Genomic DNA, 15,819 nt, shown 5'->3' with positions numbered 1-15,819 from the left:
AAATGTTAAAGAGCTATTTTTTTCTTCTTTTACTTAAAAATGACCTTTGACCCTTAATATCACATTTGAACTTGTCTGATTTCATACGATATCTTTATTACTGACATTGTGGGATATAAATACACTAAAATAAATCACGAGCAATTACTAATAATGATAAAAACAAATCTGTTATATTTCAAACAAGAAGCTATTCATACGATTTTTTTAACATAAATTTTACCTTTTACCTTTGATATCCTTTGACATTAGCTTTACCCTTGGTAGTTTTGGGGTTACATTTGCAATGCTGACTTTGCCCGACATTCCAACATTAGAACGAATTACCTTTAGTGACTAATAATGTGAAGACATATTAAACAGACTAGATAAAGTAAAGGTAACATTTTTCACATTTTTGCATGAAAATGACCTTTGACCTTCAATTATTAGGGTTGACCTTGACATTCTGCAATAAGACTTGCATTTCTGACTTTGGCTGATATAAATACAATACATAAATAAAGATGAGTGACTTATAACATGATAACAAACTGTTGTTTTTTTAAGAATAAAAATGAATTTTTCAAATATGACATTGTTTGTGACTTTTACATAAATTTGAACTTTGACCTTGAATGTTGAGTTTGACCTTCATTCCTTTTGGATGAATTCTTTATTGCTGTCATTGTTTGACATATATACATTTACTGATAATCAAATAGTTACTGTAATTAACAGTGAACAACCTGGTAGACGTAAATAGTACCCTACCCCCTAACATTTTTGGCAATTTAGTTTTACCTCCCCTATCACAAACATAAGCGAACAAAATATAGACAGGCATAGCTTTGACACTTAAGAAATGGGTTTTCATGAAGGATATGAAATACTGTTTCCAAATAAATATAAACTTATTTTGGTCTCAATTGTTGCAATTAAAGTTCATAAACTCTCGGGCCATTATCATAAACTTTCGTTTTTACTGGCGTTAAGTATAACACTTAATGCGTACTTTTCACAAATGCCATACTGCCTTTAAAGATTATTGTTTTAAAGTTAATGCAATCTTAAATCTTGAGGAAGGCTCATACCGAAATACTATAGACAAGGTGAACAGTGACTTCAAAGGATAAAGTGTTTCAGTGAATAGACCGAAGACGACGCATAATGAAAAAACAGGGACTCAGCTCGATCACAATATCTCAAACGCGTTCAGATGTACTTACTTCTGAGAAAACATTTTAAAACCATATTTCAACAAAATGCCAGGTACTGTAAAGTCCAAGTTCGAATGCTGTATATTCAATGTCGGTCGTTTTATGCACTTTTATTCAAATTAGTTTTGAATGACGTATCCACATTCAAAGTTTGCTTCAAAGTTAAAGTTCAAATATCCAATGTCACATGACATTCAAAATTGTTTGAATGCCGTATAATGCACATCGCGTACTAAAACGACATTACAATCTTTTCCAGGAAAAAGTGCGAATGTTATAATTATGTTCAATGTCAGTTGTTGCACGACATTCAAAATGTTTATGAATATCGTATATCGGGTACTAAACAACATTTTTTTTCCTGTAACGGTGAAAGTTTGAATGTCGTTTTTACTTAGCCGGTTTTTGCGATTTTATTTGAATGTCATATGTCGGATATTTAACGACATTTTTGTTTGAAAGTCGTTTGTCGAATGCTTAGTCAGTTTTCCATGCCTGGTTTCTTATTGTGTTACATAAGAAAGAAGCACTTAAAAAAAGGCTAAAAATGTGAAAAAAGGAAACTCCTGCAGAGTGAAAATTAAAAAACTCTCAGGTGTACAAATCCGATGCTGAATAATATTGCTACGTTGTTTTAATGACTATTAATGTAATATATTTTTAACATATGTCCAACATGAAATTTGAAGCACTTGTATTTTAATGTACATTACATGAAACGTGTATTTTTCACAAAGTCAAGGACCAAAACTCTTAACCTAAATGAGTTAAATCCCAAATAGAACACAAAGTGATAACCTTCACATGCTATATATACAAATACCTAAATGCAATTTTTTATTATTTGATGACGCGCGGACAGACAGACAAGGGCATGCATAACTGCCATCCCCACCCCTAAAATATTTGGAGTTACACAAATGGGCATTGCAGACTTGGAAACATAATTTCAGAATCTTTACTCAAGAAGTTTTAAACAGTTCACGAATGAATCTTTCCGATTAAGGTTTTAAAAACTATTTATTTTAATCAAATGCTTCAAACAAACAAAGCCCGCCCGCTTAGCTCAGTAGGTAAGAGCGTTGGTCTACGGATAGCGGAGTCGTGAGTTCGATCCTCGGGCAGGGCGTATGTTCTCCTTGGCTATTTGATAAACGACATTGTGTCTGAAATCATTAGTCCTCCACCTCTGATTCATGTAGGGAAGTTGGCAGTCACTTGCGAAGAACAGGATTGTACTGGTACAGAATCCACGAACACTGTTTAGGTTAACTGCCCGCCGTTACATGACTGAAATACTGTTGAAAAACGGCGTTAAACCCAAAACAAACAGACAATCAATTAAACAAACAAAGAACAGACACGTTTTAACTACAAAAGTAGATGAAATGAAGATGTGATGTAATACACGTTTTAACTACATACATGTATAAAAATAACTTAAAAATAAGAAAGTAGGTCAGTAGGTCACATTCATGGTCACTGAAAGTCAGTTTTAAGATCGGTGTGCTAAACGGTACATGCCATCCAAATTTAAAGGCTGAATCTTAAATAATAGGTCAGTAGGTCAAGGTCACAGACAAGCGATCCTTAATCCGTTGGGTTCATCAGGTATAATTGTATAATTGAACAGTCTAAGAAATATGATTAGAAAATGTTTGAAGTATTTCTCCAATATAACTCATATAGCAAGTGACCCCTTTGGGCGGGGGTCTCTTTTCACCCCAGGGGCATAATTGGAACAATCTTGTTAGAGATCTACTAGGCAAGAACACTAAATATCAAAGGCCTTAGCCTTTAACTTTCAGACAAGAAGATCTTTATTTTTTTCCAATACAAGTCTATGTTAAACTTGGTACCCCCAGGGCAGAACATTTTTTTCACCCAAGGGAAATAATTACAAAACATCAAAGGCTCGATCTTGTGGTTTCAGACAGGTATTTTCCTATATAAGTCTATGTAAAACCTCAGACACCCCGGGCAGGGCTTCTTTTCACCTAAGGGGCATAATTTGAACAATTTTGGTAGAGGACCACAGGGCAATGCAAAGTACTAAATATTGAAAGGAAAGGTCTTGCCGTTTCAGACAAGAAGATTTTTTTTCCTATATAAGTCTATGTAAAACGTGTGGCCTCCGTGTTGGGCCTCTTTTCACCGCAGGGAAACAATTTGAATAATCTTAAAAGAGGACCATAAGATGATGCCACGTGCCAAATATCAAGGCTCTACACCAGTTTATCCTTTTGGTTGCCGTGGCAAACAGAGTTCTGCATGGAATTTGATTCTTTGGAAATATTTGAAAGGGGGCCACCTAAGGATCATTCCTGAGAAGTTTTGTGTAATTCTGCCCATCGTTTTTCTTGGATAAGATTTTGTAGGAAATGTTGACGGACGGACGACGCACGACGGACGGCGGACATTGAGCGGCCACAAAAGCTGACCATGAGCCTTTGGCTCAGGTGAGCTAAAATATTTGTTACATATAGGCTTGTTTTAGAAAATACGCCTGAATGAACCTGAAACTGAGGCTTTCTGAAAAAGGAAATTTCCTGGTTAAGTCAATTCAATTACATCAATTTATCTTATTTACCTGTTTGGGCAGCTGAGCTAAAGGCACCTTGTCCTCCTGGTTTATTTAGTGCATTCCCATACATACTGGTTCCCGCGCTCATTCCCCCTGCTGTGTGTGGTGTCACCTGGAATAAATAAATGCAGCATTAACTCATCATCTCAGTCACTTTGTATTTACTCATAAAAAATTAAAATCAGATTCTAACATCATTTTGGCATTTGCTTTCATTTTGAGATTTTGATGTACATGCAACCTATATCAAGTCTGCTGAAATAATATCCAGGGAGTAAAACTAATTATTTCTTCATTCATATGGCTTTCATTATTTCATCTGGGGACCAAACGCCGCTCTTTATGGAATTACACGCCTCAACACGTGTATCATTGAAGGTTCCATGTTCACCGCCGTTTGAATACATCTGCGGATGTCTCTAAAATTGCTTTTTGTACTATTAGCATGTGTAAATGTTGAGTTCTGCTCAACCCGGGGCTAGAGGGCGTGGACGGTAGCATGCATTTCCACTACCGTCCATCAACAGGCTCAGTCAAACCGAGCCTGCAACATTTTTGTTTTTGTCGTGTTGAGCGACCTGTGAAGTTTCCACTTTTCTCTATTTTCTACCATTCTTTCAACAAAATACAGAAATGTTTAGCTGCCAAACTGGCTATAACACTACAAAGATTTTTTATAAAGCATCATAATCTCTCTACGATGCTAATATTTTGAAATTCAATGTCTAAAATTTCTGTCTGAATGCTGAACACAAATCTATTCCGAAAAAGAACAAACATCTGAACTTACTGGTCTCTCATCTATTATGACATCGTCGTTAACAGACTCGTCTCTGGAAATGATACAGATATTGTCATCTTGCGTTGATCCGGAATTGACTGGTTTTCTTGCACTGAAACTAACTTGTTCCCTAACGCTAGAAGGTTTATTCTGTGCATTCAACCTAGCATTTATGTTCGGCCTGGAAAAAAATGCAAACATTGTAACAAAATACATGCCTAATAGCAGTTCCTTTAGAAACAAAAAATGTAAAGCAAGCTATCTCCCTAAAGGCAAATTTGACGATTTTTCAATAGTATACATTATACTGTGCCATTGTACGTCTTGGGTCAAATGTTCATGGATTTCCTTTTCTGATTACTCCTATCTACAAAACTAAATCCTAACAAATATATAAAATTCCTATTCATTTCACCTTTCAAACTCAAATCTACAAGGTGCGTCCCAACAAAGCTGTTTTGACCAAAATAACAAAACCTTGTGCTCACAAAATCAAACAATTTTACAGTATTTAACGAAGTATATCCAAAACAGTAATTTGTCAATGAACTAAATCATTGTTTGGAGTTTGGGTTCGGATGTATATATTATTTCGATTCTTATACGTTAATGATTATTTTGTACGTCCTTGGCAATATCCAGCAAATATGTGCCTGATTTCTGCTTATTTCTTTTCCAGCGCGCAGCTATGCCGTCAAACGCTACCACTTAATAGTTGTGATGTCAGAAAATGAATTGTTTAAGAAATAATATATCTCATTTAGTGATTTGTCGCTGAATAAATCATCGTTTGGAATTCAGATGCGAATTCGAAGGCATTTTATTACGAGGGCGTATAATACACATCTGAACGACAAACAATGATTTTATTCAAGAGCAAATCACTAAATGAGATATATTATTTTGATTCTGACATGTTACCAAGGACTTTAACGTATATCCTTAACGGCATTCATTAAATATTTGCACGTCTTGAATTGGTTTCTTTTCCAGCGCGCCGCTTTGCCGTTTGACGCTATGTCGTGATAACTGTGACGTCAGAACAGTGAATTGCTGTATAATAATTCACTGTTTTCAGTCTTATTTGTTTAATAGGAAAATGAATCGGGTCGTGTTAAAATGAATAATAACATGCAGTTTCAGCCTCCTTTGTTTAATAAGAAGTGTTAGAATCTTTTCTTTTTCACCATGTCATTGTGTTTCAATTAATTTCTTTTATAGTTATATAAAACAGCTATTTTGAACAAAACATACCTACTATCTGACGTATCTATCTGATCAGAAATGCCTTTACTTCTGTTTAATCATATTTTATTGCTTTCCATACAAATACAATACAAATTTACAAGACATGCATACAAAACAAAACGAACTAAATCTAAGAATATTATAAATGCATGGATATACAGATTACATATAAAAGCAAAAGCATTAGCGGGCTGGCCCTTCCCAGATGTCATACTGCTAGTAACAAAATGAGCATTATTTTCTATGTATTTTCGTCGCATATACATGAAATAAAAGAACATTTTTTTTATAATGAAGTTCAAAAATGAAAAAGAGGAAGGAAAAAAATAATGAAAAATACAATGAAGAAGTAAAATTTGATTTAACAAAGAGGAGAAAAGGAGGGGAAAAAAAGACCCTGCGTTGATATTTCTCGCCCATAAGCTCATCGCAAACACCGAATATACACCTCAGACAGCCATTGTTGACTTCTGCTTCCGGTCAATGGTGGACAGTTTGTTGACAATCAGTGAGAGATAAAATTTGGATTTGTATAGTGTTGGATAGGGATTTTGTAATTAATTGTATTGGAATATATGTGGATTATATATAGAGGTACTGTTTTAAACTGTGAAATTGTGAACTTTGTCCTATTAGCCGGCTGGTTTTGAGCTGTTTTATCACTTTTTGTGATCGATTGATACTATTTATAGTATCGATCAAGTACTTTGAATATTAATTACCTGTGGACATAGTGTGAAAACCCGGTATAGCCAAAATTTCGTCACGCATGAGAAGAGACAGTAATTGTTTGACAATTGATCAGCTGTTCAATATTGGAAAATTATCGCAAGGTGTTACGGGCAATTGACGCGCTTTGTAAAACAAGAGTTCACTGTGGTATTTGTGTATTATTCGCTCGTCATATTAAGCTCGCCTAACCATATAAATGACTGAAAAGACGGTTTCAGAGGCAGCTGCCTATGTGGATTCTATCATGTCCTCTCAGGGTATTACTGAAGTGGCAAGGCGAGAGGAGACTCGCCTTATGTTGTTCTAGAGGATCGATCTGCTATTAAAGCCAGGAAAACTTTGTATAAGGATTCCAGAGAATCTCCATCTGAACCCGATCACAGGAAGATTGTAGTCGACAAGGCGGATGTGCATGTCAGCACCACACCTACACTCCAACAGATATTCGATAAACTTTCGTCGGATGTTAATATGATGTACTAAGGGCTGAATGACCGGTTTGATCAGTTTGAAAAAACTCTTGATTCCCGGATTGCTAACAATGTCTCACAACATCTTGACATACGGGTGAACAGTGAGCTGGAGAGAGTTAAACGTAGTGTTGATCAGAAATTGGACACCAAGTTTGAGCAATTTTCAGAGACTATAAAATCTGATTTAGCAGATGACTTAGCTGCATTACGGGGGCAGATAAACAGTTTGTCTTCCATGGGCCTCCCTGTTCTTCCTGATATACAACATGCTACCACGGATAGGACTTTAAATGTAGTGATTAGAAACTTACCTGAGACTGCGAGTGAGAGCACGGCATCGAAAGTGAACGCCCTAGTGAGAGACGGTTTGAAATTGTCAAGTATCACGGTGTCAAAGGCCGAGCGTAAGAAATCACAGATTGAGTCTAAACCTGGTGTCGTTATAGCAACGTTCAAGTCTTAGGAGGACAAACAGACTGTTATGAAAGCTAAACCAGATCTTAGGCATGTCAGTAAGTACTCAAAAGTTTATGTCAATAATGATCTTGCCCCAGAACAGCGAAAGAATAGTCGAAACTTTGCCACTATTCTTAATGTGCTTAAGTCGGATCAGCTTACAATGAGGGGATCCCGAATAGTCAATCGCAATAGCGATGAGCGTCGTGACTCTAGCCGTGACAATCGTGACTTGGGTCATGACAATCGGAACTCGAACCGTTACCTCTCGGACAACAGGGATCGTCGTGTAAACGGGAGAAGTGATCACAACGACCGTCGTGATAGCTGGGATGATTCTCGTCATCCGGATTATCATGGTCACAGGGATTGTGATGGTCCAAGGCACGGCTCTTATCGGGGACGCTCTGGTGGCTATAACCGTGGCCGCAGATATATAAGAGCCGGGTTTTGGAATGTGAGAGGATGGAAAACAGACTCTAATTCAGATAATTATGTTTTAAGATCGTCATGTGTTTTTAACTCTAATATAGATATTTTAGGTATAGCCGAAAGTCATCTAACTGGAAGCGAAGTGTTACATCTTAATGGTTTCACTTGATTCGGGAATAATAGAACACAGATCCACAGAAACGCCAGAACTGGCTCCGGCGGAATTGGTTTCTTTGTATCAAACTCTTTAGTTGACGATTTTAATATAACAGTCTGTGACAATTCGTGTGAAGGTATCCTATTGTTAAAGTTACGACACAAATACAGTAATTTTTCAATTTTGCCCTGCGTGTGTTACTTGCCACCGGAACACTCATCTAGATGGTTTGACGTTAATAAATTCTATGATACTCTATTATCTTTGATTTATCAGTATAAGGACGATGGTATTATGTATTTATGTGGCGATTCTAACAGTAGATGTGGCGACAATGACGACTTCATACGAGGTGTAGATGATATTATTCACCGAGAAATTATTGATTTTAATATAAATAGATATGGTGAAATATTTTTAGACTTTCTAATAAATGTTAACATGTGCATGCTTAATGGTCGAAATAATGTGTGTAATGACTTTACATCAGTATCTTCAAAAGGTAATTCTGTTGTGGACTATTGTTTTGTAAGTCATGATAAGTTATCATCATTTGAACAATTTAATGTTAAGGAGGTAGGTTACCTTGTTACAAGGGTAAATTCAAATTAGTTGAACCGCAGCGTCTTTTTGTAGTTCGTGTTATATGAAGTTTTAATTGCTAAAATCTCAGTTTCGTTTGTCTCTGTTCCTTCAAGTTCAGTTTTTATTCAGGTTTGAAGAACATGACCCTTCAAAAGTATTTCATATGGAAAGAAGAAGGAAAATACGGATATTTAACACTTTTCAGTGTATTTTAGTTTTATTGATATCCGTAGAAGTCAGCATAATCTATAATTTTACTAGTATGCACGTTAGCTTTCTAATATAAGCTTAAAATGTATATGTCGCGGGGCTCGTGTTTCCATGGTAACGCATTTTCTCTCATTTTTAGACAGCTATGTATAAAAATAGGGGTTTTCGACGGCTTCAGTGCCATTCTGTTAATGAACAACATGGAATATTTGGGTAATATTATTAGCAAAATACCAAGCACTATACATGGTACCCTATTTTTCTTAAAGTTTAAAGTAACCATGACAACAGAGATGTTTAAAATGGCTGATATCTTGCTTTTTGTTGTAATTTCTAATAAAAAATATTGAATAAGATTATCTTTCTAGTTGATGTAGCTTTAAAACATATTATTTCTAACATAAGTTATATCTTCGTGTTATCTGCATTTATTCAAACACATTTCTAAGCTTAGAATACTTACAGCAGTACCCCTCGTCTGGCATTGTTCATGGAAAAATCGTTCAGCATACTACTATTATTCTCATGGATATTGATGAAATGAAAATAAAAAGCCGAAGCTGTGTTTCTTAAATAGACTAGTGTCAACGCTTTTGAATTTTACCTTTAGATACATAGGTCACGGGCTTCGTTTCCATGGTAACATCATTTCAATTCAAGAAACCACAATTTTCTACTGAAATTTGAACAATTTTAGACCTTAGTTTTAGTATATAAGTAACAAATTATCAACGGAACCTGAAAAATAGGTATTACAAATCAAACTGCTAGATTTTTTATTTGAAAATGGCAGTAACAAGTAACCTCTCACCTAACTATATTCCAAATAACATTGGTTACCATCATCCATTTTCGTACATTCCGCATAACATTTCAATGTAAGTACATAAAAGAAGCAAAATATTGATTATTATTCAGAGCAAAAGACTCATAAAAAATATTTCAGCAAATAATGGTTATTTGAAAATAGTTTGAATAAAGAAAATGCACAGAATTACGTACTTTCAAGATAAAAGCTATTAATTTTGCGCGGTAACTGACACGTAACGTCATGACGTCAATGACGTCATTTTAAGGCAACATTGTTTTGAAGCGTTTCTGCGGCAATTTCTTCATTATTTCTGCATTATTAAACCATAAAGCGTCAGATCGAAGACAGGTCTATGATTTGTTTTCAGAAGAATGAATATACAAACACATTTAGTTTGTCGTAAACGTCGTCGTAAATCGTCACGTTAGCTTCTGGTTGGACATGCGCACATACAAATATTAAGGTAACCTACCTCCTTAAGCGAGTGTCTGAGTTAATCAATGAAGCTAGTATTATCTCAGATGTTGCATCTAGTTCTTTTCCTGACCACTCATTATTACTTTGGAATGTTGTTGTGGATACTTATATTGAATCGACTAATATGAACACCCGTAATGTGTCTAGTTTTAAAAAGGTTGATGTTAGTAATGTGCCAAATGATTTTATGTTAGATTTTAGTACTTTGCAAGATGTAAATTATACTATATCTAAACTTGAATGTAGCTTTAGAACACAATCAGATATTGATGAAGTTTACAATGATTGGTGTAACTTAGTCCAACGAAGTATGTCTAGTAGATTACCGTATAAGAATGTTAAATACGGGTCTAATAATAAAAAAGGAAAGCCTTGGTGGTCTGATAAACTGACAGATATATGGAACGAAGTTTGTTTGCAGAAAAGGCTTGGTTATCTTGTGATAATGTTAGCAGTAAGAAAGTTTTAAAATCATCTTATATTGTAAAACGCAGGGATTTTGACCGAATGGTCCAGAGAGCTAAGCGTTTCCATTTATATTCAATACAAACACAATTGTTACAGGAGTATAACGTTGATTCGTCCAATTTTGGAAATCTATCGGAAAGATTGGTGTAAATTGCTCTACAAGTAACGGGATACCAATGGAAGTCGTCACGTCAGACGGTCCAGAGAGCTAAGCGTTTCCATTGGTATTCAATACAAACACAATTGTTACAGGAGTGTAACGTTGATTCGTCCAATTTTTGGAAATCTATCGGAAAGATTGGTGTAAATTGCTCTACATGTAACGGGATACCAATGGAAGTCGTCACGTCTGATGGATCTGTTTCACATGATTTGGATACCGTTTTAAAAAAGTGGAAACATGACTTTAGCTCTCTTTTCCAAACATCGAAGGCCTCACTAGATCACATTGACAATAGTAATGTTAACGCGGAATTGAATGTAGATGATATTAGTTTTAATAGTCACATAAGTTTGTTGGATGTTAAAAATGCATTGTTATCTGTTAACAAGCTAATGGTATCGGCAATATTCCAGTTGAAGTATAAAACAATGATGCATGTGTTTCTTTCCTTCATGTTTTATTCAATATATGTTTCGATAACGGCATAATTCCCTCTTTATGGGGTAAATGCGTTATAAAACCTATCCCCATATCATCGTCATCGGATAAAAGAGATCCTTTGTCATATAGAGGTATTTCGTTATCTTCATCCATGTATAAAGTATATTGCAATGTTTTAAACAATAGGTTAAGTAAATGGTCTGAGGCAAACCTAAAGGTGAGCGATGAACAAAATGGATTTAGAAAAGGCAGAAGCACAACAGACCAAATTTTATCTTTAACACATATAATTGATAGCAGAAAGAAGATACATAAAGATACTTTTTGCGCCTTTATTGATTTTAGAAAGGCATATGATACTATTAATAGAACCATTTTATGGAAACGTCTAGAGAATATTGGTATTGCTGGTAAAATGTTAAAAGCTATTAAATCACTGTATTCATGTGTTATGTCATGTGTAAGAGTAAATGCTTTTGAAACTGAATTGTTTGATGTAAAATGTGGCCTTCGCCAAGGTTGTATACTGTCCCCTTTACTTTTTAATTTGTTTATTGATGATTTGACATTATATCTTAAGTCACTTGACGTTGATGTGTCTTTAGAAAACGAAAAAGTATGTATATTGTTGTACGCCGATTATATCGTTTTGTTATCTGAAACTGCTGAAGATTTACAAGTTTTAATTAATGGTTTAAACTATTGGTGTAAAACAAATGATATGGTTGTAAATTGTAATAAAAGTAATATAGTTCACTTTAGACCTAATTCAACGCCATGCACATCGTTTACTTTTATGTGTGGTTTAAATAAACTTTCTATTGTTGATATATATAGTTACCTGAATGTAGTTTTACAAGAACATTTTGATCTAAATATAACTGTAAAGTCTGTTGCTCAGAGTGCCAGTCGAGCCTTGGGTTTGTTGATTGCCAAATGTAAATCTACTGGAGGTCTTCCATATCATGTGTACACCAAACTCTATGACACAGCTGTATGGCCTGTTATTAGCTATAGTGCACCGCTATGGGGATATCGATCATACTCTTGCATCGATGCTGTTCATCACCGGGCTGTTCGTTTCTTCCTTGGTGTTGGAAAATATTCATCGAATGATGGAATTTCTGGTGAAATGGCCCGGAAGCCGCCATTAGTCCGACAATGGAAAAGTGTCTCCCTATACTGGTCTAAGTTAGCATGTATGGAGGGGTCGAGGTTCAACAAAAGGGTGGCACTTTGGTTATACGTCAAATCTGGTCGTCCATGTAAAAAATGGATATACAATGTAACTTCTTATTTTAAAGAAAATGATATGAATATGTATTGCTCTTTAGAACATAGTTTACCTCGTTCATTCGCCCTTATGGTTGAAGAGGCGACATATGAATGTTATATGAATAGCTGGTTAAACAGAATTAATAATGATATCGGTCCATCAGGACGAGGACGCAATAAACTTAGATTGTGTAAATTGTTAAAGTCTAACTACAGTGTAGAAGAATATTGTACTCTTACAATGCTTTGTCACACCGCTCTGCTTTCAGTAAATTTAGACTGGGTGTTGCACTCATTCGTATTGAAACTGGACGATATGAAGGACTCAGGGAGGAAAATAGAACATGTCCATTCTGTCAAAGTAATACTGTTGAAAATGAATTCCATGTCATCCTTGAATGCCATGTTTACAATGATTTGAGAAATATATTGTTCTCAAAAGCTACCGAGTGTAATTCTGAGTTTCCAAACTTATCGAAAACCGATCAGTTTATATTGTTGTTTTCCCATAAAGAGTTGATTAGACAATGTGCCAAAACCTGTTTTTCAATTTTACGAAGACGACAATTTTTACTTTGTAAATAATGTATTGTATTTTCTTAGTATTATGTGTCATGTCCATTTTATACTTGTGTAGACAATCAGTGCTAATCAGTTAATTCTTGACCTGGTCAAGATTGATATTCGATTTTTGAAAACTATTTTTATATGCGCGTTAGAGCCCCAAATTACAGTCTTCAGTGTTTTACATATGGTTCTTTTATGACAGTTTTTAAATCTGGATTAGCACTGGTTTTCTATCTTTTAAGTCTGAAAATAGTTAGACTTAATATAGATGTAATTTTTATTCATTTATTTAAATGATATATTCAATATTCTTAATGGTCAGAATTCATGTACTATTGACTGAAATAATCTCATATAGCTCAAAATTGCGGTTATATACATGTGATATTTGTGAATGTGTTACAATGCTTTATATGATGTATGTATATAAATGAGAATAAAGATAGAATCTTGTTGAAAATAATTAATTTAATTTAAATCTAAAAACATATTAATCATTTACGAACCTTCTTGTCGATTTGATAAAGCAGTGAACATGTTGAAATAGCCTTTTATTTTCTTCGACACTTAAATGGTTGATTCCAAAGAGTAGTTTATTTGCACTGAGAGGATGATATATACGAGTGCAAATCAGCAGTAAGATTGCTATAATTGTTTCTGATTCTAGCGTGATGTATTTGAAGAAATCTGTCACCAAATAGAAAATAAGGCGGAACTTTTGGCGGTTGGAGCATTTTCTTAAGTTTGTATTTGAACGCTGCGAGTGTTTGAGAATTACGTGTGTCTATATCTAAATTGTTCCAAATTTTAATAGATGATGGTATTACTGATTTTGAATAAATTTCGAGACGTCGAGCAACTTTGGCATAGTTGTCATTAGTAGTATAGTATAATAGCGCTATAAGTCAATTTGACCTCATTTGACCCTTGTCCCGATTCTATAAGCGCACTTTGGCCTTACCCTACACTCAAACTGCTAACCCAGTACCCTTGGTACTGTGAAAACCTTTGGTTAAACCAAATGAAAACTTTGGATTGATGGACGTAAGTGCCTGGGAGCTTCCAGCTCCCACAATTAAGGAAAACCTAAGGTTTTACCAAAGTTAAGAAAAAAAACCGGAAGAAAAATTCACACACTGAAAAAACATTTATAATAGTTTTGTCCTTACTGATTAAAACATTATATATGTTTGTTTATTTTCCCCTTGATTATGAATATTTAGTAATTTGTACAGTAAATTATACAACGGTACTTCGTCTTGTAACCTTTTAATGAAAAATAAACCATAGTAACCGAACAATACACTTGTTTTATCTTGATATTGTATGTTATTGTAATTTAAATTCGGGATGTAATTAATTACTTCATTTGGTGGAGGAAGTCCAAACGAATCAAAGTACAAAGTACTATGAAGAAAACCCTTGGTTTGATCAAGGTATATTCTATCTACATAACAAACCCAATGTGTTCCAGACCCAACAGAGTCATCTAAATTGATTATTCCACATTCGACTTTGGTCCGCTTCGTCTTTAATCCTTTTGTTTTTGATAGATGATTTTTACTAAATACAACCCTAAAGTTTTTATATTTTTTAATTGTTTACCCACTGTTTAATTTCAAAGTTAGAAATTGGTTTGTTTACATTTTTTTACTATAGGAATTCGTCTGTAAGGTCTCCGTTGAGAATCAATCTGTATACCCTGACCTTGTCCCTTACCACTTAACAAAGGTGTAGTCAAAGGTATTCCGAGATTTGTAGTCAACATACCTAGGAACCCGCCGTCTTTTTTTGTTTTTGTGTTAATTTAATCACTCCAGATCCCACTAGTTGTTTTCTTTGATTAGGTGTAAGATATGGTGATATCATGTTTTTATTATTAGCTACCGAAATCATACCATTTCTAAGTATTTTACTAACACCAGTACTGGCAAGTCCTGACAAAGCTCCGACGCCTAACGGTCCTAATATTTGGAGTTATTTTTGCAGCTACCGGAAGTACTGTTCGACCTAACAGACCAGCCAAAGCTCCCTAGAATCCTCCATTTTGACCTTGACTGGACATTTGTTTTTTTTTAAATTGTAATTTCTAATCCCTTCTTATTCCTAACAGACTTTTCAGTTTGATTAATTTATGTTTTTGTTAAAGGTAAAGAAAAGTTTCCACGTAATTGTTCATGTTTTAATCTAAAAGTATGTGGAATTTTATTATTATAAGCTTGTGCTAACTTTTTCTTCTGTCCATCTGTTCAATTTACTTTATATTCAATATAATTTGATGTCATTATATATTAAATCTATAAAATTTTGTTTTATACTTTATATATATTTTATTTACACAATAGTAAGTACATTTCCAATAGTATTTATTTCAACTGTTTCTTCGTACAATACATTTGCATAAATACGATATCTTGCAGTGGGAAGTGTATTTAAACGTAAGTGCAATGTAATATGCTTAGGATCTTCTGTAATTACTTCCTTTTTAAATTCAAAGTTAAAATGAACAAATCCAAACAAACTGAAAATTAAATCTATTTAAGAGACTTCCAGTGGTTTTATTATTTTGTTTACAATAATAATTAAGAACATCATCATTAATTCTTGATAAACTTGTATATTCAGTTTCAGGATAAAAAACACCATTACCAACTTCAAGACGGCAAGATTCAAACATACAGTTATTATTTGCTGCATTAAATTTAAATGTACCTAATAAATGTGGATTATGTTCTTGTGAATTACTTTTATCAGGTCGTT

At 34.4% G+C, this 15,819-nt stretch overlaps 1 protein-coding gene across 3 annotated transcripts in view; it reads right to left on the bottom strand.

Moving 5' to 3' along the window:
* The window catches only part of LOC128557220 (uncharacterized), a 124,840-nt gene that overhangs the window by 55,165 nt on the left and 53,856 nt on the right, over positions 1-15,819 (bottom strand). For all 3 annotated transcript variants that reach the window (XM_053544355.1, XM_053544354.1, XM_053544356.1), the window contains exons 6-7: positions 4,574-4,745; positions 3,790-3,895 (exon numbers count right to left, since the gene is read on the bottom strand). In XM_053544355.1, coding sequence (XP_053400330.1) covers positions 3,790-3,895; positions 4,574-4,745 — 278 coding nt within the window. The remainder of the gene's footprint in view (positions 1-3,789; positions 3,896-4,573; positions 4,746-15,819) is intronic.

The sequence above is a fragment of the Mercenaria mercenaria genome, chromosome 5 (genome assembly GCF_021730395.1).
Source record: "Mercenaria mercenaria strain notata chromosome 5, MADL_Memer_1, whole genome shotgun sequence".
Classification (NCBI taxonomy): Eukaryota; Metazoa; Mollusca; class Bivalvia; order Venerida; family Veneridae; genus Mercenaria; species Mercenaria mercenaria.
Note: the sequence above shows the minus strand (reverse complement) of the source record. Positions and strands in the feature narration are given on the sequence as shown.